At 37.5% G+C, this 26,233-nt stretch overlaps 2 protein-coding genes across 2 annotated transcripts in view; both read right to left on the bottom strand.

Moving 5' to 3' along the window:
- Positions 1-13,808, bottom strand: part of LOC121389816 — a 78,801-nt gene extending 64,993 nt beyond the window's left edge. Inside the window, exon 1 of the mRNA XM_041521465.1 lies at positions 13,479-13,808. The gene's annotated coding sequence lies outside the window, so the exon portion shown is untranslated. The remainder of the gene's footprint in view (positions 1-13,478) is intronic.
- A 1,160-nt stretch (positions 13,809-14,968) lies between these two features.
- Positions 14,969-24,911, bottom strand: LOC121390729 (translocon-associated protein subunit gamma-like). Its single transcript, XM_041522632.1, has 5 exons — positions 24,754-24,911; positions 19,911-20,037; positions 17,759-17,851; positions 16,450-16,581; positions 14,969-15,113 (listed from the first exon to the last, which is right to left on the bottom strand). The coding sequence occupies exons 1-5, from the start codon at positions 24,884-24,886 to the stop codon at positions 15,047-15,049; spliced, it is 552 nt and encodes a 183-aa protein (XP_041378566.1). The 5' UTR covers positions 24,887-24,911; the 3' UTR covers positions 14,969-15,046.
- Between the last annotated feature and the right edge of the window lie 1,322 nt (positions 24,912-26,233).

Raw genomic sequence — 26,233 nt, 5'->3', positions numbered from 1 at the left:
GGGTGGAATTTTAGCTCAGTCGGTAGAGTACTTGCCTGAAGTGTCGGTAGCGGGCGGGGGAGGGAATGTTACCAATGAGCCACAGGGGATCTTTTACATGCCAGGGTGGAAATTTAGCTCAGTCGGTAGAGTACTTGCCTGAAGTGTCGGTAGCGGGCAGGGGAGGGGGGAATGTTACCAATGAGCCACAGGGGATCTTTTACATGCCAGGGTGGAATTTTAGCTCAGTCGTTAGAGTACTTGCCTGAAGTGTCGGTAGCGGGCGGGGGAGGGAATGTTACCAATGAGCCACAGGGGATCTTTTATATTGCAGGGTGTTATACCAGTTGTGAAGCACTGGCTGGAAAGAGAAATGCCCCAATGGGTCCACTGATAGGGATCGATCCTAGATCGACCGCGTATCTGGTGAGACCTGTACTACTGAGCTACATCCCACCCCCGGGTGGTACAATGCTCACAAAGGTTACAATAAGTTATAAGATGAATCAACCTAAAAGAATTAATTCACTAAAATATATCTACATGTACAGGGTACTGTTACCAATGAGGTCAGGTCAGGTCAAGTCAGGTCAGGTCAGGTTAGGTCAGAGGGTTTAATGTGCACATTCAGAACAAGCTGTTGTAGCGCACGCCTGTCATGGGTGCAGGTGTTGACTTTCACTGGCTCCTCTGTCCAGGACAGGAAAAAGGTTTGTAGTGGATGAGAGGAGGGGACCACCCGCACTGGCAAGTGCAAGGGAGCACCAGTAGCCAGACCGGGGTCGGAAGCAGGCGAGGGCAATTTTGGTGCTATTGAATTTTGAATATCACATAGGATTATGTCAAAAAGGAAATATGGTGCAATTTTCATGAAGGAATTTTTGCAAATTTTTGAATGGTTTGACGAAAGATAAAAAGGGGAGCTACATGTTATTTTTTAACTTAGTATGCCGAGAGCAGCTCGTTGTTGGAACCTAGCCTATTGATGGACATTGTCGAGTGTCTCCCTAGGTTGTCCCGAATTGAGTCCTTAAAAGGGCTTGATTGATTGTAATCGTGTCGGTTCTGTCCTTAAAAGGACATGGTCGGTAGGCAGAGCAATTCATGGGAGACTCGTTTTAGCCATTATAAGGGATTACAATTTGTATATATGTTAACAATGAGCTTCAGGCGTTGTTTTAAATTCAAGGGTGGAAGTTAGCTCAGTCGGTAGAATGCTGGGGTTGTAGGATCAAACTTCCTCGGTGGACCCTTTGAGTCTTTTCCCATCCCAACCAGTACCCCATGACTGGTATATACAGTGATACTCCTCTAAACCAGACATCCTTGGGACCAAGTAAAAAGTCCAGTTTTAAGAGGTATCTGGTTTTGAGAGGTTCTCTTCTGTACATATATTTAAAAAGGGACCACGAAAAGTGTCCGGTTTTGAGGGAATTCCGGTTTATAGAGGGTCTGGTTTTGCGACGTTTCACTGTAATTATAAAGTACCTCAGTTTAAGGTTGCTGTCCTGTCTGTGGGAAAAAAAAAGAAAAAAGAAAGAAATGTTTTATTTAATGACACACTCAACACATTTCATTTACGGTTATATGGCGTCAGACATATGGTTACGGACCACACAGATTTTGAGAGGAAACTCGCTGTCGCCACTACGTGGGCTACTCTTTCCGATTAGCAGCAAGGGATCTTTTATTTGCGCTTCCCACAGGCAGGATAGCACAAACCATGGCCTTTGTTGAACCAGTTATGGATCACTGGTCGGTGCAAGTGGTTTACATCTACCCATTGAGCCTTGCAGAGCACTCACTCAGGGTTTGGAGTCGGTATCTGGATTAAAAATCCCATTTCTCGACTGGGATCCGAAACCAGTACCTACCAGTCTGTAGACCGATGGCCTAACCACTACGCCACCGAGGCCGGTGTGTCTGTGGGAAAGTGCATACCGGTATATAAAAGATCTCTTTTTACTAATGGAACAATGTAGCAGGTTCATCTGATGATTACAAATATTCCACGGCAATTTTATAACAAGAATTGCGATAGTCAAAAAGCCCCACCGACAACAATTTTGAGCCTGCCTATGGCAATGTTTTTTAAAATGACTTCTGCAGCAAATAAACTTGACTGGAACGTTATTTTGTTGTATGAAAGACACGTTTTATTTAACAACGCACTCAACACATTTAATTTACGGTTATATGGAGTCAGACATATGGTTAAGGACCACACAGATATTGAGAGAGGAAACCCGCTGTCGCCACTTCAAGGGCTACTCTTTCCGATTAGCAGCAAGGGATCTTTTATATGCACCATCCCACAGACAGGGTGGTAAATACCACGGCCTTTGATATACCAGTCATGGTGCACTGGCTGGAACGAGAAATAGCCCAATGGGCCCACCGACGGGGATCGATCCCACACCGACCGCGCATCGAGCGAACGCTGTATCACTGTTATTGTATGAAGACATATTTCAAATATGCAAATTACTGGCAGATAATGTACACCAGGTGTATACATTTTGTCATTGTTGAGAAACTTTACCGACGGCACAAAATTACCATCGGTGAAGCTCCCTGCCTATGGCAATTTATATCTCAACGATGGCAATTGCCACCGGTGCCGTCATTAAGTTCAAGCCCTGAAGTTAACCTTTTGACAAAATTAATTACTCTTATCATTACTGTATGATTTTCTTAACTCTAACCCATTTTCCCCATACCCCCTGTTGACTGTGGTTGCATTCAATTCCATAATGCCATACCCAAAAATTTCTTTCTGACAGAAACACTGATTTGGTAATTGTAACAGTCTTAGAGAGGAAACCCACTACATTTTTCTATCAATAGCAAGGGATCTTTTATATGCATTACACCACAAACAGGATTGCACATACCAAGGCCTTTGATATACCAGTTTTGGTGCACTGGCTAAAACAAGAAATAGCCCAAAGGGCCCACCGATGGAGATTGATACTAAACCAAGAGAGAGAGAGAGAGACAGAGAGAGAGAGAGAGAGAGAGAGAGAGAGAGAGAGAGAGAGAGAGAGAGAGAGAGAGAGAGAGAGAGAGAGAGAGAGAGAGAGAGAGAGATGGGACAGACAGAGAATAAACTTCAACTTGTATATGTGTATTTTAACACCTGTCACTAAATCAATCTGTGGAATGAGACCCACATGACAATCTTTAGAACTACATGAGAACCACGCACTCTACGGCTCCTCAAATCAGGCAAGAAAGTCACACGAGCTGCCAACGTCCACCGACTTAATCAGATTTGGGATTAGTGTGTCTGATTGAAGAATACGCAAAACAACACATCCTGGGTCAAACCGATTAATAGGTTATCTTAACCATCCGTGGGATCTGTTACTCAATTAAAATGTTACGGTCTAGCTGTTTTAGTAATTGTTGATCAAGTAACACAAAATTATATAGGTACAAATTATGTGACTGCAAACTATGGAAGTTTCTGAGATCGCTGCACAATTTTTAAACATTAAACAGTATCCAGTAGTTCTTAAAAAAAAAAAATCAATTTTTAATTGACTAGAAACATCGCTAATCAAGATTTTGAAAACAAAATGTTCCCTGGTAGAATATATACATGTACTTGTGAAGCTTTCTACACAATTGTTTTTTTATTTATTTCTACTCTACACTATACTAGTTATACTTGCCCAGTCGACAGTTAGTTTGTTTTGTTTAACGACACCACTACAGCACACCGATTTATTAATCATCGACTATTAGTTAAAGTTTGTTTTGTTTAACGACACCACTAGAGCCAATCTGATTAAAATTAGCTCTACTGGGTCTAGTCAGTAGTTCTAAAATTATTGCATGGACTCCCATGTCCAGGTGACATTTCATCTATTAATAACAATTTAAATATCGACCAATTACACTTCGCCTTTTATAGCGTTATTCGGGAGCATACAAATTCTAAAAATATTGGGCGAGACTATGCAATAGGCGAACTTGTTGGTCGATTTCATCATTGAAAAAACAGGGGGAAAAGTGCAGTAATAAACTATGGATTGTATACTAGTATAAACAGATTTTATGGCTATATCATCACGTTTTTTTTTGTTGTCTTGAAACGAATTTTATATAAAAAATTTAAATTGCAATTAGTTTCCGGCATACTTCGTAATTCACACAAATTATTTCGTATACCCTCGGCATAATCCCGTATGTTTTCAAATTCCTTTCAAATCACTGGTATGATTTTGCAAGTACGGTTTTGATTGGTTGAATGAAAGGTCAACTGGACATGACCTCCAACGGGCTGCTGTTAGATCCACATGTAATAGTGGAGCTAATTTTAATTAGATTGCACTAGAGCACATTGATTTGTTAATCATCAGCTATTGGATGTCAAACATTTGGTAATTTTGACAATCATAGAGTGGAAACCCGCTACATTTTTCCATTAGTAGCAGAGCCCTCAAAAGTACCCGGTCTCCGGCGGCAAATCGCCGCCTGAAACAGCTTTTGCCGCCGCCTACTTTTCGAGTAAAATTGTTCAGTTGCTGCATTTAATGGATGGTGACTGATTTGCGCTAACAGAGGCCATGAGAATGCATCTCAGAGGTTCGATTTTTCAAATGTTTCTTGGGGAGGGCCCCCAGACCCCCCGCTTTGCCCCCTGCTATCATCACTGTTGTAGCCTGCTACTTCTTAAACTATTGAGGGCACTGTAGTAGCAAGGTCTTTTATATCCACCATCTGACAGACAGGATAGCACATACCACTGCCTTTGATATTTTGATACACCAGTTGTGGTGCATTGGCTGGAACGAGAAATAGCCCAATGGGCCTACAAATAAGGATCGATCCCAAACCGACCACGTATCATTGGCTATTAGATGTGAAACATTTGTTAATTTCGACATATAGTCTTAGAGAGGAAACCCACTAAATTAGAAGCACAGGATCTTTTATAAGCACCATTCCACAGACAGGATAGCATATACCATGACCTTTGATATACCAGTCGTGATGCACTGGCTGGAATGAGAAATAGCCCAATGGGCCCACCGATGGGGATCGATCAGTGTTCGGATTAACGGTATCCCGATATCCCGGGGTTACCAGAATTTAATTTTGGATACCAGACTTCAAGAACCCAGTATCCCACCGGGATGCTATATAATACTAAATTCTCAGGTGGGATACCAGATTTTGAAATGTTAGTATCCAACTGGGATACTGGCCAAAAATGTTAATTTCGAACACTGTCGATCCTAGACCAACAGTGCATCAAGCTACGTCGCACTCCTTCTGAGTAGATAGATACGCGGTTGCAAAACGGAGTACTAGTAAGCGTTGGAACTGACAAGAGTAGGAGTTGGAGGTTTATCGAGTGCCACAGACACTCAGTAATGGGGGCACGCGGGAGAGGGGGACTTTATGGGCCGGAGTCTGTTACCACAGTAGTGTGCAATGTAGTTCACTTGTAATGCATATAGCTGGTGAAATTGTTGACCCAAGAATAGAACAAGTATGACTCAGTGGTTCTAGACTGTGCTCATGAATCAAAACAAAATATATTTTAAAAACAAAGGCAATGAGCAGTAATGGACGCTGTATTCATGGGAAAGTTTCTGAAACTCAAAGTTTTCCTGAAGAAATTAATCCATAGAAGCCGAGCTATACATTCAGACAAGAACCAAGAAAATATGAACTGGAGTCTGAGCAACTGTGGCGAAAATAGACGTCGGAAATGAGGGTAGTAAACGTTGCATGCGACGCCTTGTTTTGCAACCACTGTAGATACTTGAAAAGGGCAACCCAATGAACTTAAAGTTTAAAAAAAAAGAAAAAAAAGCCAGATAAAAAGGCACTTGAAAGTTGAATATATTTGAGGGGGTGGGAGTGGGGGTGGGGAGAGAGGACCTCTTTGTACTCCTATTTTTGGATCCGTCTCTACTTACATGTAATCAATGTTGCAGTAAGCACAAGACACAGTGTAGCTGAATATAACACCAGACACAACACCGATTTAGAAGAATATTGATCACTACATGTAGGCCTATACCTGTATAACCATAAATCACTGTTAATGCTACCTGTAGAAATCAATGCACAATTACCTGTACATTGCACACCAGCAAGGTGAGCAAAGAAATCTACTGAGTAGATTAACAAGATAATCCATGAAGCACTTCCTTAAGCTGGCTATTATATTGAATAGAATTACCGTACTCTACACAACAGTTGCAATGAACTTACTTTCCAACTCATTCAGGATGGGAGGATCAATGGATGGATAGATGGGAACTCTGTTTACGTGCCCATATCCACAGAGGTTCAGGCACGCCCACCTCGGATTTAGCCTCTGACTTCGCCAGTGGCCAATCCCGGGGCAGGAAGGGGCGGATCAATGCTGATCATTAAGGGTCATTTCCAAATAAATAAATGTTTTATTTAACGACACACTCAACACATTTTATTTACGGTTATATGGTGTCAGACATATGGTTACGGATCACACCGATATTGAGGGAGGAAACCTGCTGTCACCACTTCATGGGTTACTTCTTTTCGATTAGCAGCAAGGGATCTTTTATATGCACAATCCCATAGACAGGATAGCACATACCATGGCCTTTGATGTACCAGTCGTAGCGCACTGACTGAAGTGAGAAATGGCCCAACGGGCCCACTAACAGGGATCTGTCCCAAACCGACCGCGCATCAAGCGAGCGCTTTACCACTGGGCTACGTCTCGCCCCTAGTCATTCCCAATGGCATAACATGGTTTGGAACTGGGGAGGGTTGGGTTCGAATGTGCACCTATCAGCCACCCCACAGGGAACGCCTTTTTTCATGCTATGGAATTTATTGCAAGTTATTTATTTCTGAGTCGATTGTTTTCTAAATTGAACCTATTACTGATAACAAAACACTTTAACTTTTCTTCTTACATCAAACAAAACTGAAATTATTTACTATAGCAGACCCATTTTCTCTGGACACCTAATAGATGAAAATCTAATATTGCACTGTAAAAATATTTTAGCCATTATAGGAGTGGGGGCTCATCCAAACTCAATGAATCCCCCCAGCCTATGTCCCTGATTCCGCATTTGATCACATGTGGTAGGGAGTTGGTAAACAAAAGGTAATTTACAAACATGCATGCACACACACACACATATATATATACACATACACACATGCATGTATATATGCCTCTATGCATATCAGACATAAAACAGCGGATGTGCCGATCAAATTGTCATTAAATACATACATCGATCTTTCCATTCCATTTATAAATATTAACAATTTAACACAAATTGTTCAGGGTACTGATTATACATTACAAATACAATGTAGTAATTAGCCATATATCCCAAGATAGCAGCTAAACATTCAGTTCCATATAAAAAGCTATATACATGTGTATTCAATTTTAATAAGACCTGGTATCTTTCCTTTCCATTTATAAATATTAACAATTTAACACAAAATGTTCAGGGTACTGATTAATGATTATAATATACTATAAATAGTAATCAGCCATTTATCCCAAGCCAGCAGCTAAATTAACATTCACAGTTCCATACAAAAAATCTATATATTTAATTTTAATAAAAACTAGCACACATACACGTACACCTGTGTTAAAGTAGCATAAATGACTTACGTGTACGACAGCTCTGTACAACAAGTATATTCCACATATGGAGACAGACTCTCACACAGATATATCTGCTTCTACCCCGACATTCCTGACCACAAAAGAGTTGCACTCCACTCTTATCAATACTCAGTAATGGAAATGGCCCGCACACTGAGGAATCAAGTTTATAAATACGACCCAATGTGGACCGTTCAACGCTACTTATCCCGTGAATAGGCTGGGCCTTGGCCAAGACAAATGTTTGCCAGCCATGTGCCGTTAAATCATACCCGAGGATAATTGCAGATCTTTTGTTAATAAAGCCTCATTATTAATCCACAGTACCACAACATGCATTCATGATAAAAGAAAACAAGTGTACAGTATATATGTATTTTAAAAAACAATTTAAAGAAATAATGATCCTTTTACATGTTTCAGTCTGTAATTATCTCAGTTATATATATGTTATAAGAAACATGTTTGGAACAGTAAATAAAGGCTTGGTTTAATTTTGCTATATTAAAACTTTACCAACAATGATATCATGTGTATACATGCACACACACAAAAGTTAAATATCGATAAAAGGAGATTTACTAATAATGAAATTCTGCAACAATTACTTGGTTTAAACAATATTTTTATTATCGTCACATCTAGAGTTTTGGGATCAGCTAACAGGCGTACGCCTATACGAAGGCCTCTTCCTGGCAATTACTGGAAAATACACCCTTAAATACCAACAAAAGAGTGTGTGTGTGTGGGATTCGGTTTACAATAAGTACACACAACAATAGTATGTTGTGTATGTCAGATTTTTGGCTACTGGTCATTTGATCAATAACAATGCATACACATGTACCAATCACGACAGGGTAAAAGCCAAAAAAGGAAAGGAATGTTTATATAATAGCAGACTAGAACTTTGTTAAAGAATGAATGAATGAATGAATGAATGTTTAACGACACCCCAGCACGAAAAATACATCGGCTATTGGGTGTCAAACTATGGTAATGCAAATAAATAAAGTGATGATCAACATCAACATAAAAATTCAAGGTTTAAACAAAAACAGTGTAAAGAACTGTGCAAAAATACAAATACAAATATCACAGAATTTTATGGACACCGAATTTTACTCTAAACTTCAATTTGTGCTGTATTGGCCATTCTCAAAGAGAATGTTACACCCCTGCACCACGGTGAGGTTACAGCACGCGCAGGGGCTTTGTTAAAGTGACATAACCTAGTTTTTAAAAATGCACATTCGTCTAAGAAGTAATGGTTAATGAGACAAGCTCTAGTTATTTTTGATGGTAGTTCCCTGTTTAAACATCACAGACTTTAGCTTCTCACTGTTACAATCTTATCCAAATGTTTGTTACAGATTTGTAGATTAACTAAAGTTAAATGTCCATGTTTACAGGCTGAAACTAGGGTCTGCGCCTTTAAGTAATGAATGTTTGACGACACTCCAGCACAAAACAATAATTCTAAAGAACTAAATATCACTACTACTATAAACGTCTTCGGTGTCACTGACCGTTGTATCCATTGATGTTCATCTTAATGCATGTTAATCCCACTCCCTCAAAAAAAAAAAAAAAAAAAAATTATAATAAAAAAAACCCCTTAAAAACAACTTAAATAAAATTTCAATATTTTAATCATGTGCTTAGAAAGGCCAGACCAAATGTCACATTAATCCAATAAGCATACCATAAAATACTGCTTGTTTTTAGTTAGCAAGAAAATTATAAAAAACCCAAAAACAACAACAACAAACAACCTAGCAAATTGCTATGGTGGTGATCAATTTATCATATAAACTAATTTTTCCTATGTATCTTCTAGTCTCTGTTTTAATTCAGCATGCAGTTATTGTTAGCCGTAAACCCAATGTTGGGGTTGATGTAGCGTCCTGCGAAAAAAACAACCAAAAGCAGTCCTTTTTTTAAACCTAGCAGATGAAACAGAAGTCCACCTGCTAAAAACAGCCCAAAATGGCAGGTCATTTTTCAACAGACAGATGTATTTTACAATCATCTCATCTGCTATTTAGCCTATGATTCTCTTATATTTTAATTCCATAATGCTCTAAATGAATCACCTAGTCCTAATATTTCACACATTATCCCAAAGCCTTCCATCCCCATGCCATTTATTTCCAGCAGACCATATGTTTTTTTCACAGAACATATTTCTTTTGACCTGCTCACGGTTTCTGTCAGAGGGTATGAAGGGTAAAATTATGTACCCTAAAATCTTGGAAATCAATGGATGTTTTTTTTAATTATTAGACAAATGAACTGCTCTTTAAAATTTATGACTGGTATATCAAAGGTCATGGTATGTGCTATCCTGTCTGTGGGATGGTGCATATAAAAGATCCCTTGCTACTAATGGAAAAATGTAACGGGTTTCATCTCTAAGACTATGTCTAAATTACCAAATGTTAGACATCCAATAGCCGTTGATTAATGAACGTGCTCTAGTGGTGTCCTTAAACAAAACAAACTTTTTGCTCTTTAAAATTTGTCAAAGCACATGAAATGCAATATCCAATTTCAATACATTTAAACACATAACCAACTTGTAAAGGCACTTATTGACTATTTTGTTTTTATTTTGTACCCTCATATTATTTTCAACTTACCAAAAAAATGACAGCAGACCATATTTTACTTTATATTTTGAACCCTGCAATGTCTTAACCACAGTGCAATTAAATTATCTGGGATGTCAGACATAAAGGTGGTGAAAGAGAAGTCACAGTACCGGTAGGTACAGGGTTCGCAGCCCGGTACCGGCTCCCATCCATAGCAAGTTTTAATGACTCAATGGGTAGGTGTAAGACCACCACACCCTCTTCTCTCTCACTAACCACTAACAATTAACAACTAATCCACTGTCCTGAATAGACAGCCCAGATAGCTGAGGTGTGTACCCAGGACAGCATACTTGAACCTTAATTAGATATAAGCACGAAAAATGGGTTAAAATGAAATAAAGTCACAGTAATGACCGTATACACACATTTTCATTAAGCTGTGTATTAACTGTGGATCAAAGCCGGTATTGGTATATACAAACTCAACAACTATCAGTTTTTAATCCAGCGACTTAAATGTAGTGCCATTGACACTGGTGTCTCTTGAATTTCAAATTACACTAATTATACATAATACATATACATACCAGTCTCGTGTTGGTACATGAACATAGATATTTACTCAAGTCATGACAGATTTATTGTCAGAATCTCCACATGTATTGAGCTATCATCGGTCTATTGACATTCCTTGTAAACTGTTTACTTTATACAATCAACCACATATGAACAGCTGATCAAACACGTTTAAACAACTTCAGTCTGTAATAAGTTCAAGTGTAGGTAATTGCCAGTCTTTGTAGCAGATAGATATCACATGTAGGAATTTAAAAAATAATGAATAGATATCATATGTAGGAATAACAAAAATTGGCGTCTATATATTATAATACACCTGTGACAAAAAAGCAATGCTAAAATATTGTTATCACATATCTACAATTAATTAGTGTACTTAATAATTTTAAATTTATGTAAATTTAGTATTACCATATTTTAAATTTACATTCATACATTGTATGTATCGGTATATAATTATAACAATAATTTACAGTGAAACTCCTCTAAACCGGACACCTCTGGACCATGTAAAAAGTCCAGTATTAAGAGGTATCCAGTTTAGAGAGGTTCTCTTCTGCACAGATATTTAAAAAGGGACTATGAAAAATGTCTGGGTTTTGAGAGAATTCCAGTTTACAGATGGTCCAGTTTTGAGTTTTCACTGTAGTTGTAATTTCAAAGATTATAATTTTTAAATGAGTCTGACAACACTGTATAAAAAGATTATATTTTATTATATATATATTTTTAAAATGTTTTATTTATAAATATGAACACATTGTTACAATGTATACATGAATATATGTATATACAGTGTTCGAGATTAATGGTATCCCGATATCCCGAGGATACCAGAATTTAATTTTGGATACCAGACTTCAAGAACCCAGTATTCCACTGGGATACCATATAATGTTGGGTTTTTTTTTTAATCCTGCGATTTTATTTTTCGCTAAACAATGAAAGTCGTCATTTACTGGCGAAGTCAAGTAACAATGTTTTCGAGCTTGTACCCAGTCTAATGCTATGCCATAACAATATCTCCCCCAACTCGTCTAATGCAACACTGGAGTAACAGCAGCGTAGCAATAGACTGGGAACCACTAAGTCGCTATTAGTTTTGTTGGATGTTTCCTCCCTTCTAATTTTATTTGAGATATTGATTCCACATCTGCAGAAAATTGATACAAGTAGGTTTATCATTAATAATATTAGAAACACTTAAAAATTACTGCTAAATATTAATTTATGTTAGTATTATTCAAAAATAGATTACATTTGATTGCAAATTTCACAAATTCTGCGATTGCGGCGTTGCAATAGACTGGGAACGAGAAAAGTGTCGTCCAAGTTTGTTACGGTGTTATTTATGAATTTCATTTAAGTGGGATACCAAATTCTCAGGTGGGATACCAGATTTTGAAATGTTAGTATCCAATTGGGATAGTGCCCCAAATTTTTAATCTTGAACACTGATATACACAGGCTGTGAATGTAGCAAAATTAAGTGCTTCCATGAATTCCAGATTTTTAGTCAAAAGCATAAGATGTGATGGAATCCTGAAATATCTATATTAATATTTTTTTACGATTCCAAAGGTATCCTAATTTATTTTTTAAAATCCTATTTTCAATGCCCGATGAATAATAAATCTGATCACAAATTAATCTACCAATATCTAACATTTTCATTAGATAACACAAACGGAATAGGCCTACTTTGATAAATGTTTTGGGTAAAATTACATTAAAAATGTTTCATGCAGGGCGGAGCAGGAGGGTACCCCCCCCCCCCCCCAAAAAAAAAAAATAATAATTCTGAATCAAAAATATTATTGGTAGTAAATCTTAAGGCAGAGATGAATTTTCTTTTATGGGAAACATACCCCCAAACCCCCTAAAAACTTTGCTTTGCGCTCTTGAGTTCCATCAGCCTCTCCTCCCCAATATCTACTTCTGCTGTGCCGGTGTTTCGCTCAATTTAAACCATGGGCAGAAACTCTGTACTGATAGTTTGTAATTTTGTACGGCATAATAAATTGTTGTCACTTACCACCGAGACTGCAGTCAGCAACAAATATCAAATACTAAACTTGTAGTATTTTAGTTTTAGAGGGCGCTTCCTGAACAGAATGCTGAGAATTGAAAATGTACACAAAATAACTATAGTCCTTCACACAGGGAATGCTTTTTTCATACATTGTCTTGGGGGTAAATAGTCGATTATTTTCCTTAGCAATCGGCTGTCATTAAGGCTTAAAATTAATTATTTTACGTCATTTTCCACTAAATATTTTATAAAATAGTACATTTTAATTCATTTTTAAAAATATTTATGGAGTCTTGGGGTATCTTGGTGGTGTTTTAGGGTATCTTGGGTGTGTCTTGGGGGGTAAATAGACTCAGACCCCCATCATTCTGGTAACGTTTTATCAAATCTATGGACGGTTCGTGCCATGTGAATGTTTGCCATGTTTCAGATTAAGCACGCCTGTCGTGGACACAACCTCCTGACTTCAACAGAGAGTTCAGAAAAAGTATTCTGCTTTCCAAGGTTTATCTCGACCGACAACATCGATACCGAAATTTGACAGATCGCGATGAAACTTCAAACTCGGCGTGGCGTGACGACGATAATAAAACTCTGTATTTAAAAACTGGTTCGCTAGACAAACCGATTAAAATTATCTTACCGTCCAGCCACTTTTTACGACCTCATCTGAAATCCGATATCCCACAAAACATTCGATTTTTAAAAGGATTAAACTTGTGCGAACTTGTTTATAATTTCCGCCATAGACTCTGGGACTCGATTATTTCCCCTTATCTATCGACTTGTGTTGTAGTCTCGGTTACTTAAAGACTCTTGTCGACGGTTGCGGAGGTGTAGGGTGTGACAAGACGGGGAGTGAGGAGAGAGGGACAGAGACAGAGACAGATTTTGTTCTTAAAGAAAAAAAGTGTTTTATTTAACGACGCCACTAGAGCACCTTGATTTTTTATCTTATCGGCTATTAGACGTCAAACATATGGTCATTCTGAGTTTTTAGAGGAAACCCGCTGTCGCCACACGATACTCTTTTACGACAGGCAGCAAGGGATCTTTTATTTGCGCTTCCCACAGGCAGGATAGCACAAACCATGGCCTTTTTGAACCAGTTATGGATCACTGGTCGGTGCAAGTGGTTTACCTACCAGCCTGTAGACCAATGGCCTAACCTCGACGCCACCGGGGTGGGTGGACGTGGAACATAATCATCATAACCCCACCCCACTTTTCATTTGTATTCTGCTGTATTTGAACAACTTAAATACTAAATTTTCTTGGGGAGCATGTCCCTAAAGACTGCCAACTGGCAGGTTTCGACAAATCCACTAGCTGTCGGCCCAGACTAGCGAAGTATTGCATGGTTTGGGCTAGTGGAAATTATCAACTGTATTAGGCTACTATATTACGTCACAAGCGTAAACTTCTATGAGGGCTGCTTACTTTTTGAAACATTTGTTGAGCATTTAATTGGTTAGGGGCCTTTAAGGCTCCCATATTTTCATCCCTTGGGCTACCCCCCCCCCCCCCCACCCGTTTTAAACAATCTACACGCCCTATAAAGGGATCTTTTATATGCATATTTCCACAAAGCATTGGATTAATACACTAGGACTCTCGATAGTTGTGGGGCAGGTCCCGAAACCACTCCCAACAAGATAATCCGGAAACCCATGCACTTCAGGCGATTCACGTACCACTGAACTACATCCCCATGTACTAATGTGAGAAAGGCATGAGACATGGACACTTAACCTTGCTTGCCTAAATAATGGGGGGGGGGGGGGGGGGGAGGGGAGAGAGAGTGTAAAACTGAATAGGGTCACAGCAATTCAAAACTGCACCAGTACACTAAAATGGTGTGGATACATTTGTCATTCTGTAAATTCAATAGCCAGTCAGGTTGCAGTAAAAAAAATAAACCTGCACATATATATATATATATATATATACTAACATGGGGCAACCAGAACAAAAAATTTATATAATATATGTATATACATTTTTTTAATCGAACATATAAACTTAAAACAAAGATGTACATCCCTTGAATCATATTTTGTCAAATTAACACCTCACTTTGGATTCACTGCTCACTTGATTCATGCATGCAGTAAAAACACACAAAATTCCATAAAAGTTTACTATAAAATATTTATTAACTGTCTCATCATCCACAATTTGTTTTTTTATTGCCTAGCTATAATCTTGTGTTCACTTGGAGCTAGTGGAAAACAGAGCCAGCAGTCCCGCCGACGATCCAACTGAAACAATGTAGTTGCTGAATACTGTTAAGGATAAATCATACAATATGTATTGTATACAATTTGTTTAAACACTACCCCAGACATTAATTATCACTAGTATAAGGAAGGAAATGGTTTATTTAACGACGCACTCAACACATTTTATTTACAGTTATATGGCATCAGACATATGGTTAAGGACCACACAGATATTGAGAGAGGAAACCCGTTGTCGCCACTTCATGGGCTACTCTTTTCGATTAGCAGCAAGAGATCTTTGATATGCACCATCCTACAGACAGGGTAGTACATACCACATCCTTTGATATACCAGTCGTGGTGCACTGGCTGGAACGAGAAATAGCCCATGGGTTCACTGACAGGGATCGATCTTAGACTGACAGCGCATCACTGTACCACTGGGCTATGTCCCGCCCCGTTTGACGATACCACAAGCATACATTACGTTTGTAAACAACATCACTGGAGCACATTTATTAATGAATCATCAGCTGTAGGATGTCAAACATTTAGAAAATCCAACATGTAATCTTCAAAGGACACCCATAAAACCTGCTACATTTTTTCATTAGTAGCAAGGGATCTTTTATACGCGCTTCCCACAGACAGGACAGCACATACCAATCAAGATTAGTTTAAATTTATATAAAATGAGTGAAGTTTAAAATAGTACAAGAGGTCAAGAATTGCTTTTCAATTTCTATCGTGTACTTTCAGATTAAAAAAAGAAGAGTTTGTTTTGTTTAATGAAACCACTAGAGCACATTAATAAATCATCGGCTATTGGATGTCAAACATTTGGTAATTCTGACACGAAGTCATCATAGGAAACCCACTACTTTTTTTTCTAATGCAACAAGGGATTTTTTATATGCACTCTCCCACAGACAGGAAAGAACATACCAGTTGTGGTGCACTGGTTGGAACGAGACCAAGCTAAATCCCGCCCCAGCTTCCAGATTAAAGGGACTAAGACACAACTGCCCCCCACCCCCCCTCCACCCCCGTAGTGCTGGAGCAAATCCTCAAATTTGGTACAAGATTATAGAGATATTTGGGCAAAATGTGCTAACTTGTAGCCTTTTTACCATGTATTTCCATCATTCTACATGCAAAATTAGTTTTAATTAATGTAAAAATGCGTAGTGATTTGTTTGCAAGTCTATAAAGTCAGTTGGCAGTAATACTAATATGAAAAAACGTTGTGATCCAGCTTTGAGCATTTTCGTTTAATTCGGGCAAAAACCAGCCCGCTCCCCTGCCCCCCCCCCCCCCCCCCCCCCCCCCCAATGGCAGCATATACGCATATGACAAAAGGTCAATATAATGGACCTACACAACTAAGGATACAGAGATGAGTTGAAGTTTTTCAGCAGGTAGAATGAGACGACGATGAGCAACACCAGATAGAGGGCGTTGTTGTAGAAAATGGCGAACGTCGTCGCCTCATAGTCAGCCACTTCATTCTTCTTCCACAGAATTCTGCAAAGAGATTTAAAAAAAAACATATTTACATTCTCGCAGGAAAAAAATATCTTGTGCACCAAGTAAAATGGTCTCAAAGCATTTGCAAGTTTGAAATTTGACAGAGGATGACACCCAATAATTGTACAAATCATCTGGTTATGTTTACGAATGACAAATAAATAATTTCTGTTAAAAAATTACTTTTTTCCCCCTTCATTACCATTAAACATATTCCTTGAGCAATACATGCATAGGAACTTTTTCATGTGAGTATTACTACTATAATAATAACTTTGGTAATACCAAATTAAGTCAACAATATTTAAAAGTTAAGTAAACCAGAAACAATTTTTAAATTGAATATAGGTATGTGGTTCCCTAACAATATTTATTATCATTATAAACAATGATACAGAGTGGACATTAGGTATTTCAAATTAGGTATTTCAAGACATGTCCAAACATTGTAACAATAATGTCAAAACAAAAGATTTTTGGAAGAGAAGGGAGGGCATACCGCAATCTAATTAAAATTAGCTCCACTATTACATGTGGATCTAAAGACAGCCAGTTGGAGCTCATGTCCACCAATCAAAACCTTACTTGCAGAATCCTGCCAGTGATTTATAACTAACAACACTGCATAGTCCCCAATGTCCAGGTAACATTTCGTCTGTAAATAACAATTTAAATATTGACCAATCACACTTCGCCTTTTATAACGTTATTTGGGAGCATACAAATTCTAAAAATATCGGGCGAGTCTATTTTAGTGGCCGCAGTACAGCGAACCATACCAATACGTACGGGGTGGGTTATCAGTCTTCAATTTTACATTAAAAATTATTTATTTATTTATAAAATTTAAAAAAAAACTAAATCAGTCTTCAGTTTTACATTACAAATTATTTATTTTATAAATAAAACATGTTTTAAGGCATTCGTAATTCACACGAAACATGTCGTATACCCTCAGGATAATTCGGAATGTTTTCAAATTATTTTTAAATCACTGGCAGGATTCTGCAAGTAAGGTTTTGATTGGTGGACATGAGCTCCAACTGGCTGTCTTTAGATCCACATGTAATAGTGGAGCTAATTTTAATTAGATTGGGCATACCCTACACCACCGTTACAAGATTTTTTTTTAAATATATTTTTTGAAACTAGTGAACAGATAATTCTTGCAAACCTTTCATCTTTTTCCTTTTTAGTCATTTTCTTGTCATCGGCAAATTTCTTCATCATTTCCCGGGACACTGCTTCTTCCCTTCTTTGGGCAACTCTGAAAATAACAATAATCATAATAGGACTGGATCATATTATACAGGCCTCTAAGAATTGACCCATTTATCGGTTATGCAGAAATAAATAAAGTAACCAATTTCCTTTTTGCGTATCCTGTTATTATCCAGGAAAATGGTGCTCCAAATTTCCAAACTTTTAGTTGGTTATGCAAAATTAGATTCGCACATCACGTGATTAATACGCAACAAAACGACCACTCTCACAATTTTCAGAGGCCTGTTATAGGTAACCATAGCAACATAGAAAAGACAATTTTCCTCTATTTCAGCAAATTCCATTTCTGATTACTGTCATGCCTAGTAATGACAAACAGCCGGCACATAATTATTACCTAGCTGGTGAAATGGCACTTTAAAAAATTTTATTGTCAGTAGTGACAAATCAAAGTCTTGTAATATTTTGGACCATATCCAATTCAAAAAATTAAATCGCACAACAGATCTATGTTAAGACACGGACTTGTTTAGTGTCATAGCTCACTTAACATTTTCGATCCATTGTTTTACTTTATCACAAGACTGTATATCAATGCATGTTGTGCCATTTACAGTTGATCAGTCAAGAGTTTGGTTCTCTGCCAAATTCTTTTCAGTAATGTCAGAAAATACTAATTATTACTTTTATTTTAACTTTTAATGAAAATATTCAATTGGTCTGCTTAAATTTTATTACTGGAAGTAGTAGTAACTGATAATGAAATATTCTGATTCTAACAGTATGTATAATTCAGAATCTTTCCGAATGAATACGGAACATGATGAAACATTTCAAAATGTACTGATAAATGTTCACTTTTTTTTAGCGTTTTTTAATAAAAAAAATTCCCCTTTCTCCTGGAAAGGGAGAAGTCACTTCTTTTTCAATCTTAGATTAGAGCCTGCAAACAGCATAGATCTACAGGGTACAATAGTATACGAGAACTGTTGTTTCGTTTGAAAGTCCGTTATGCAGATTTCAATTAAAGGGATTAATAAAGGTTATGCAGATTTCAATCAAATCAGTACACAAGAACCGTTACATGCAAAAATCCACGTAGTAAAAAAAAAAGAACAAAGAAATGTTTTATTTAACAATGCACTCAAGACATTTTATTTACAGTTATTTTGGTGCGAGACATATGGTTAAGGACCACACAGATAATGAGAGAGAAAACCCACTATCGCCACTTCATGGGCTACTCTCTTCGATTAGTACTAAGGGATCTTTTATATGCACCATCCCACAGACAGGGTAGTACATACTACAGCCTTTGTTATACCAGTTGTAGTGGACTGGCTGGAATGACCATATAGTAAAAAATTACACATGTTAACGATGGTATTACTATTAGTTCTCAACATTTTAATTTCTCACTGACCTAAATCCAGAGCTCTGCCGCTAGCCAAATTTACCAAAGTGAATATTAAGAACAATTGGCCAATTTTATTTTAATTTGGCAAACAAAAGTGTAATAATTGATATTTTGATGAAAATAGCTCTAATAGGTTAAAATTGTATTTTTGAAATAATTTGACGAACTTTTATCACCCAGAGCTAGCTCTGAAATCACTACTGGGCTTCTAGATTATGGTAGCCCCACTCCCATGGCTAGTGCTATTCAATGTTGGGCTAGTAAATAACTACTATTGCCATGCCAGACAGGGCTTCTAGATTATGGTAGCCCCACTCCCATGGCTAGTGATATTCAATGTTGGGCTAGTAAATAACTACCATTGCCATGTCCGACAGCTAGTGAAAGTTTTTGGCCAAATGTTGCAGTTAAGTAAGTCTATTTTGTAAATATGAATGTCCTGTTCCCACCCCAATCCTCCAATATTAGTGTTTTAAAGCTCTATCTCCCTCTTTAGGTGACATATCTGATTATTACTAATTATTCTGTAAAATTGTATTAACTTAAAATAAAGTAGGGCTAGTGAATTTTTAATTGTGGCGAGTACATTTTTAAAAATCACTGATCCCATGGCTAGTGGATTTTACAAAAATTCTAGAAGCCCTGAACTATCAATATTGAAGACATAAACCAAGTTGATAGTTACTTGTGTTTAAGGACAAACTTGACGTTCTTGTATGAAAACGACACCAGGTATGTGCTGACTAGCGTCATCACGGCAAACAAGATCCCAGACTGATACAAGTCCATCTGGTGAATCCTCCAGAACAACCCTGAAAAATCAAAACAATCCACTTTTATTTAGCATTATAACAACGGCAGAGTCAGAGCTGGTTATGTCAATAAATAATAATCATGGGGGGGGGGGGGGGGGGGGTTTTGTAGGAAAAAAAAACCAAAAATAATAATGGCCTTGATGGTGTCGTGGTCAAATCACCGGACATAAGGCTGGTAGGTACTGGGTTCACAGCCCGATACCGGCTCCTACCTAGAGCGAGTTTTAACAACTCAATGGGTAGGTGCAAGACCACTACACCCTCTTCTCTCTCACTAACAACTCACTGTCCTGGACAGACAACCAAGATATCTGAAGTGTATGCCCAGCAAAGCATGCTTGAACCTTAATTGGATACAAGCATGAAAATAAGTTGAAATGAGATTAAGCAGTGACAATCAATGCATCATTTTGTTTGACTGTATTTATTAGAGATTTCTTAACTTCGCAGACCCTAGTTGAATCAACCCATAAAAATTGGAATTTACATTTGGTTAAATTACAAACTTAAAACATATTTGGATAGCATTACAACATCTGAGTGAAACAGAGTCTGTGACGTCGCAATGGTGAAATACCCTTTAAAAACAGACTAAAACATGACTCCATAACCTTGAAGTACTTTTTAGACAAACGTGCATTTTAAAAAATATAAAAAATGCATTTTGTGGTATTAGAAACAACAGGATGACCAAAAACACTTTGGATGTAGGGAAATAGATCATCTAAACAATAAAACATAAGTAATGTTTGATTTCAGTGATCATAAACAACTACTAGCAGGGCAAGCTCTGCCACTCGCCAAATTCACCAATTGCGAATTTCATGAACTGGCAAATTTTATTTTGATTTGGCGAAAACAGTTCATGTAATAATTGGTATTTTGTTGAAAAATAACAGTGGATTTTACATATTTAAAGATAATTTGGCTAATTATTTTGCTTACCCAGAGCTAGCCCTGAATAGAAATAGTCAAAAATATGCCATAGTACTAACTAGTGTTAAAGTTTAAACCAAATTGTTAAAAACTACGATAAATTAATCTCCTACCTTTAATTACCGTTAGATTTCCCTCAGATTTTGTCCAAACATAAATTGTAAAAAAAAACCCATTACACTGACAAAGATTCCACATACGAGACTGTAACTATGTCACCGTATCGACTTTGTCAAGATTGCACAGGGCAAAATACATGAAGTTTTCTGCCATTTTGCTTGTTTATGGAATACTCTTAAAGACGGGAAGGTCGATATGATGTAAACTAATGTCATAACATGTGCTACGGTATAATGCACTTATCATGATGTAAGATTAATTACATCACATACTTAGGAGGCACCCGCCCCTTTAAAAGAGTATTCCACAAAAAAGCAAAATGGCAGACTGTGAAAAAATACATTTACTTTGCCCTATGCAATCTCAGCGTAATCAATATCAGTGATATTGTTATCGTACCGTCACACGTTTTCGATCGACACGCGTTTCTGATCGCTCATTTGTAATTGCAATAGTGCGAGAATGCGCGAGCATTGACGTCACCACAAGAACGAAAACGAACACGGAAGTCATTGCTTTTGTTCCGAGAAAAAAATGCTGCGTGTCAAGTTTCCAATGGTAAGTTTTAACTCAAATATCTACAACCATAGTATATTTTATCAGTTTTCACTAATGTACATATTTGGTATGAAGAAAATGCTTTACGGAGCAATATCTAGTTGTCAAAAAATGTTGTAAACTTGTCGGCTGCTACACTGACGTCACATCTGTCAAACGTCACGTGATACACCACGTGATACTCATGCAACCATAAAAATATATGGAAGACAATTTGGGGGAAATCTTATGTTGTTTTTGACGTTACCTTGTTTTGGACATATTTTAATTAAGGGTTTTTCTCATAAGCTAAAATTTGCCACAGTTATGGGCAAATTTAGAATTGATATTCAATAAATTATGATGTATTTTATATAATTATAAATAAATTTTATATTTAATAAAAAAATAAAATAAAATATTCCTTTAAAAATTATGTACCGTTGATTTAGGAGTTTGATTTTTTTTTTTTTTTTTTTTTAAAGACCGTGATCAACCGACCAAATGTAAATTACAGACAATACAATCACCAGTCTTTAGAAAATGCATATGAGGCGGTTAAAACTCGGGGAATGCCGATTAAAAAAGCAGCTAGGATTTGTTCAGTGCCATACTCCACCTTGCACGACCGTCTAAGTGGAAAAACGGACATCGATTGTGTTAAGTCAGGACCAGACCCATTGTTGTCTCAAGAAGAGGAGCAAACTTTAGTGACACATGTTGAGTTTATGTCATCTGTGGGCTTTGGGTATACCCGCACTGAAGTCCTTAATATTGCCACAGACCTTGCTGTTCATCTTGGCAAAAGAGAAAAGGGTGAAAAACCATTTTCCCTGCGATGGTTTTATGGGTTTATGAAGCGATGGCCCGAGCTTAGAGTTCAAAAACCACGATCACTTGAAATCATGCGTGCCAAAGCAACATCAAAAGATACCATCAACAAATACTTTGATAGCCTGGAAAAGATTTTAGACAAGTATGGTTTACGAAACAGTCCAGAGTCCATCTACAACATTGATGAAAAAGGCATCGTGGAAAATCACAAACCCCCATCTATTGTTGCATCACGTTCGAATGTCCCAGTTGCTGTAACAACGAGCAGGTCCAACACTACTACGGTTATTGGGTGTGGAAATGACCTTGGTGTTGCCATACCACCGTATTTTGTTTTCAAGGGAAAGCGCATGCGGGAGGAATTGTTAGCAGGTTGTACGGCAGGCACAGCAGGAACCGTTGGTGAAACGGGTTGGTCGAATTCTGATATTTTTCAAAAGTATCTTAAAGAACATTTTTCAAAGTATGTTCCAGCAGCATCTTCTGACAAGCCTGTCTTAATTCTTTATGATGGTCACACGTCACACATAAATGTTTCCCTGATCCAGTGGGCACGAGAGAGGCACATAATATTATTTGTATTACCTGCTCACACATCGCATGTTCTTCAGCCAATGGATGTGGGATGTTTCGGCCCGTTCGAACGCATTTACAATGGCATGAGACATACGCGAACATGCAACATCGGGTATTGACAGACATTCCCTTTGTGAGACTGTCTGCAAAGCTTACTGTGCAGCACTCACACCCGCCAACCTGCAGTCAACGTTCAGAAAGACCGGGATTTATCCATTTGATAGAGACGTTATACAGCCTTCAACATTCCTGCCTTCAGCTGTTTTAAGCAACAACATGGAGTCAGAAAATGAATCACAAACCAGGGCAACTGTCAGCTGTGAAGACAATTCATCAAAATGCAAGAAGTTTTTCACAACTGCAGAAGAAGTGATCACAAGAAAACCAAAACCTACTAAGAAGAGGAAAGTACTCAGTGCTGTGGTCAGTGGTAAAGCCATCACGGAAGATTTGGTTTTGGAAGATATCAGGGAACATCAAAAGAACAAACAAAACTAGAAAAGAAAATGTACAAAATCAAAGAAAACTGAAGATTCACCAAAACCAAGTACGTCAGGAATTTTTCTCCCACCCAGTGCTAACACAAAACAGCAGCTTGAAGACGAAGACGATACATCGGAGGAATCTGACGACCCTAGCGATTTTTGCTGCAAGTGCAAGAAGAGCCAACCAGACGAATACAAACACTGTGTTTCACTTTGCTTCGTTTTGTGGGCACAATGCACCTATCCGGCATGTCAGCATTGGGTACATTTAAAATTTTGCACTCCAGTTAGGGTTGTACGGGGACATTCCGAATTTTGGTGTCCTTGCCATAATGAAATGGAAGAGTAATAATCACTGGAGTAAAAAAAAACTGAAAAAAATTATGTAAAATATGTTAAACGTTTAGCCTAAAAAAAAAAATATTCTGAAAGTTAAGTAACACTGATTGAAAGTTACACACATTTTTAAATCAGTTATATAACGTGGAATTAAGTGTAAAATATGACATCAATAGTGCTCCATACAACGCAACAGCGACCGAGAAAATAGCCGACCAACGAAACGATCGAAAACATGTGACGTTACTAAAATACAGAGGAAATTCCTTTACGACAAAGCAAGACGTTTTCTCCAAGGATATTATGGAATTCATTGCGGATTACTGGTGTTTTATGTGGTAAACTATTGTGGCAACAGGTAGGTAAATTATTAAATACTTACAATTTTTTATTTCTATTTTATTCATATATTTCGCTTAAACGATCGAAAACACGTGACGCCAGGATACAGTCTCGTATGTAGAATATGTCACTGTAATGGATTTTTTTCACAATTTATCCTTCGACAAAAAGTGGAGAAAATCTAACAGCAATTAAAGGTAGGAAAGTAATTTATCGTAGTTGTTAATAATTTGGTTCGGAGTTTAGTAGTGTCTAAAAGCTAGTCTGTCCCTTTAAACAGCTTGCCTTGCATTTTGTTGTTTGGACAGTAATTATTACCGATTTCATAACTTTTTATTAAAGTGTTCACTGGGCTCAAAAGCAGACAAATAAATGTATGATATAGTAACTAGTCTTATCAAAAAATAATCTTTTTATATTATTTTAAATTTAGGAGTTAAAACAAAACAATAAGGGGAAAGAACTCGTGTAAAACAACACCACAAGTAGACGTGGCACACACGGCTCATTCGCGATTTTTCTTTTGTTGTAACCAAAAACTTACACATTGGGATTACAGACACGATCAGAGCATTCCCATAAAACAGAGCAGACGACTTAGTGGACACATTTCTGGAGAAATCTTGGAGAAGAAGCTCCTCTTCTCGAGACAACTGCTTGTTCTTACCACCTGCCATTTTAACATACACTACGGAAAAGAACGGAAATGTCCGAAAGCTTTTAAAACTTTATAACGGAAGAGCTATTATTCAAGGGACATGACTGGTGGAATTATAGTTTGTTTTAGCTCGCCTGTTCAATGAAAGCTAATCTATTTTTTAATAAATAAAATTGCGACGTCTGAGGTTGTGTCCACGACAGGCGTGCTTGACCAGTGTTTTAATGTAACAACGCCAAAAATGTCCAATTAAATACCCAGTAAATAACGAAATATCGCGATCAGCCTCATTAAAAGTCTACATACCACACATTTCTGCAAGTCATTTCATTCAGTCGATAGATTAACTTGCTTTTCCCAAGCATACTTTCCATGGCACGCACCACTCTGGTGAGAGCTAGTATCAGGATGCGAACCCAGATCCTATGGGACAAGCCTTAAGACTGAAAGCTTAAAGGGAGGATCAACTCAAATATGAGCCTGTGTTGGAAAGATGCATACCTGGACGACCAACACATTCTGACAATTTAAGAAATGAAAAATGCGTAATTTTAGAGTTAATAAAACATGATTATTCCTGCTAACTGGGGGCAGCTATTTTGTTTCGTTTTTGTGACGTCCGGTGGTATAGCTTGGGGTGAAGTGACGTCAGCTCCGTCCAACACCTTTATGCACAGTGTAAACAAACGCTCTAATTTACAAGGTGCTTCGTTTTCATCAACCTGACTTGTAAAACAACATAAATGACTTTATAGTATAATAAACTATTTAACTAAATATATTTCAATTTGCATCAATAGAACGAAATGGAGTTATAGTATTTTACTCTTTTCAAAAATCCAAAGAAAAAAAAGCATATTATTAGGCCTATTGGTAGGGTACGTTCGAGCAAAAACAACAACTCATGATACCCAAATGATAATTTTCTTTTCTTTGGGACTACGTAATTGGTCAGTTTTGTGATTTGAGATGAGAAAGTCTACTTAATCAAGGGTTTTACAAAATTACTAAAAGTAATAAAGCAGTACAGCTGATAATGTCCATTACGATTTGAGCCGCGCGGTTATCACACAATACCATGTGATCTTAATAAAACAGGCACGTCTTTTTAGTGTCTAGACACAGTATCTGGGGACCGTCTAAATATACACCTGCCAATCAGGAACCACAGGTACACGCTACGGAAAGAATTAACCAAGAAAAACACTCCGATTATTATTTCAGTACGTGGGTTAATTTATGTATAAAGCATAAGACAGTTATTTCAACACTTTGACAATGGTGGTTTATTTTGTATTGAAAAATAATATATATATACTTGTTGCTGGCTTACTGGTATGGATATTATTACAGAACATTGTGATGC

Source organism: Gigantopelta aegis, chromosome 15 (assembly GCF_016097555.1).
Source record: "Gigantopelta aegis isolate Gae_Host chromosome 15, Gae_host_genome, whole genome shotgun sequence".
Classification (NCBI taxonomy): Eukaryota; Metazoa; Mollusca; class Gastropoda; order Neomphalida; family Peltospiridae; genus Gigantopelta; species Gigantopelta aegis.
This window is presented reverse-complemented; position numbering and strand designations above follow the sequence as displayed.

Excerpts from the sequence above, each read along its gene's own strand:
- LOC121390729 (XM_041522632.1), bottom strand. The coding sequence starts at position 24,886 with ATGGCAGGTGGTAAGAACAAGCAGTTGTCTCGAGAAGAGGAGCTTCTT. Across the intron at positions 17,852-19,910 it reads AAGTTTGTCCTTAAACACAA|AGTTGCCCAAAGAAGGGAAG; the intron begins GTAACTATCAAC and ends TGTTATTTTCAG. Across the intron at positions 15,114-16,449 it reads AAAAACTTCAACTCATCTCT|CAACTACATTGTTTCAGTTG; the intron begins GTATCCTTAGTT and ends AACAGTATTCAG.